At 36.8% G+C, this 2,396-nt stretch overlaps 1 protein-coding gene across 1 annotated transcript; it reads right to left on the bottom strand.

The window, feature by feature from the left end:
• Positions 1 to 225: 225 nt before the first annotated feature.
• LOC141392540 (lamin-C-like) lies at positions 226 to 1,578 on the bottom strand. The gene has a single exon (XM_073965476.1). It carries the CDS (start codon positions 1,576 to 1,578, stop codon positions 226 to 228), a length of 1,353 nt encoding a protein of 450 aa, XP_073821577.1.
• Between the last annotated feature and the right edge of the window lie 818 nt (positions 1,579 to 2,396).

Raw genomic sequence — 2,396 nt, 5'->3', positions numbered from 1 at the left:
CGCCTTAAAAGATCCTAATCTTTAAACTGTTAGGACAGGACATTGAACATTTTCTTGCTTGCTATCTGACTCCATTTACATAGACTAATTTAGATACAGAACTAAACAGTTTCTGCTCTTAAAGCAATCTAATTCTTTAACTAAAATGTATGTATGTTATTTTTTACTTAAGAGGAATATTATCATAATCCTTATCATAATGTAATATTTTTCATTACTTATTTTCTAAGTTAATAATAAACAACATATAAAGACTTGGTAAATCCATTTTCTTCTTGAAGGATTCTTCTCGGCACTAGAACTTTCTTCATTAATTATACTATGATTGGACACATGACGTATAATTCTACGCTTGACACGATCTGCACCGGCAACTTCTTCATTGGCATTATATAGTGTTGTCTTTATGGTTTCTCCACTTTTCCATTTTCGTGGCTTCATCATTATTTTTGTTGGTGGTTCTTGTGCTGTATCCGTTACAAACCTTTGAGATACGGTAGCACCGCCATCGACTTGCACTTCATTGGTACCTTTCTGTTGTACCCTTGCTTTAGGATCACCTTTGGAAATTTCGATGTCATATTCTCTGCTAGTTACAGCCCATTCCGTTTGGCTACTAACTTCTTCGTCATACAATATTTTTTCGTAGACAACACTTTCTTGTAGCTGTTGTAATTCAGCGTCCACTTTGGCAATCTCAGAAGCGTGGCGTCTTCTTTCATTGGCGAGCAATTTTTCCAAATCACAATTTCGGCCATTCAATGCAGCATTTGTAGATTCCAACTTACTAATGCGAATATACAGGCTTTCAATATTTTGATGAGAGGCATCTAATTCTTCGATAGCACGTGAAGCTGCAACGGACTCACGATTGGCTTCTGCTTGGAGATCCTTAATCTTTTGCTCGTACAGCATTTTCATTTTACGCATGTTTCCTTCATGTTGTTCACGCAACTCTTGCAACGACTGTTGTAATATGGTCTCATATTGTTTAGAGAGACCAGTGCGTAATTCATTAATTTCTTCTGAGTGAAATTTTTCCTTGAAGGTCAGTTCGTTACGCAGATGTTGTATGTTGCCTTCCAACTCAATACGTGCCTGTGCATCCTCTTTAATTTGTTTGCGTAGAAGCTCCAATCCTGCATGCACCTCACAGAGTTTAACACCGGCTTCCTTCGTATAAGCAGTCGCAGCATCGTATTTGGCGTTAAGGTCAGCATCTCGTGACTCGTACATACGAACCTTCTTCTCAGCAATTTGCCAGTCCTTGGTTGTTTGCTCCAATCTGGCCTTCAACTGCTCATTTTTCTCACGCAGTTGGTTAACTTCGATATTTAATTTCCGCGAAACATCAACGTGAACGTTTTCATTCTTCCTTTCCGTAGTTTCCCCTACACTACCTGTAAACTTTACTATTTTCTTAAGTTCAGGAATAGTCACATTTTCAACTTTCCTAATTGAATTACTATCTACCTGTCTAGTATTTATCTTGGGAACCCATTTCCCATTGATTTCTTCATAATCTTTTACCTTCACCTCTTTAGGTGCTACTCTAGAAAATTTCCCAAATCTCACCATGCGGTAACAAATTTGTAAAAAATTGAAATTCTCTACGAGATTATCCTCTTTAGGAAACTCATTCAAATATTGCATCAGTACTGATGACGCAATATCATATCTGTCTTTGACATCTTCTACACTTAGAAACTCATTCCTTATCTCAGTCTCCAGCGCATTTAATGAATATTCAAACTCTCTAATTAAACCTCCTTTTAATGTTTTTGAATGGCGCAGTATGTTTCTTTTTTCATACTGTTCCAATGGACTTAAGCTGTCCATCTCAGCTATATATTTATATCTAGAAAGAATTCGTGTATCTAACGAATCCTTCTTTGATTCGATCCCAAAATCTATCCTTACTTGACGATTTAAGAAGTCGAACTTTTTTATTGCATACCGCACACCTGAGGCGAATATGCTATGCATTTCATATGGAAATTTTCCCATATCGCGGAGCTCCCTATCATTGTCTAAAAAATCCCTTCTTGCTTCCGTGAAGGAACCAACAACTTTAAACAATTTTTCCCTTGTTTCCCTGGTTACACTTTTCTGAGCAATTTTGCTCAGTTCTAAGTAAAGCGAGACAATGTATTCGCCCAACACCCTTTGATGTTGGATGAAATCTTGAAAATTCATTTTCACGAAATACACTTTTTGTCACTTTATTTTTTTTTAGTAGCTATAAAAATTGGCCTAACACAATCTTTGCTTCGACTGTGCGCCTTTCTATAACCTAACGACTAAACCTAACGTAGTCACTTTTCACTACGCGTCTAATACGTTATTACACTGACGGAAAAACTACAGCACTTTTCTTTTTTAAAAATGTGAGCCTA

Source organism: Musca autumnalis, unplaced genomic scaffold (genome assembly GCF_047663935.1).
Source record: "Musca autumnalis isolate F117 unplaced genomic scaffold, ASM4766393v1 scaffold_2, whole genome shotgun sequence".
NCBI classification, from domain to species: domain Eukaryota; kingdom Metazoa; phylum Arthropoda; class Insecta; order Diptera; family Muscidae; genus Musca; species Musca autumnalis.
Note: the sequence above shows the minus strand (reverse complement) of the source record. Positions and strands in the feature narration are given on the sequence as shown.

Coding starts and splice junctions, on each gene's coding strand:
- LOC141392540 (XM_073965476.1), bottom strand. CDS start 1,578: ATGGTGAGATTTGGGAAATTTTCTAGAGTAGCACCTAAAGAGGTGAAG.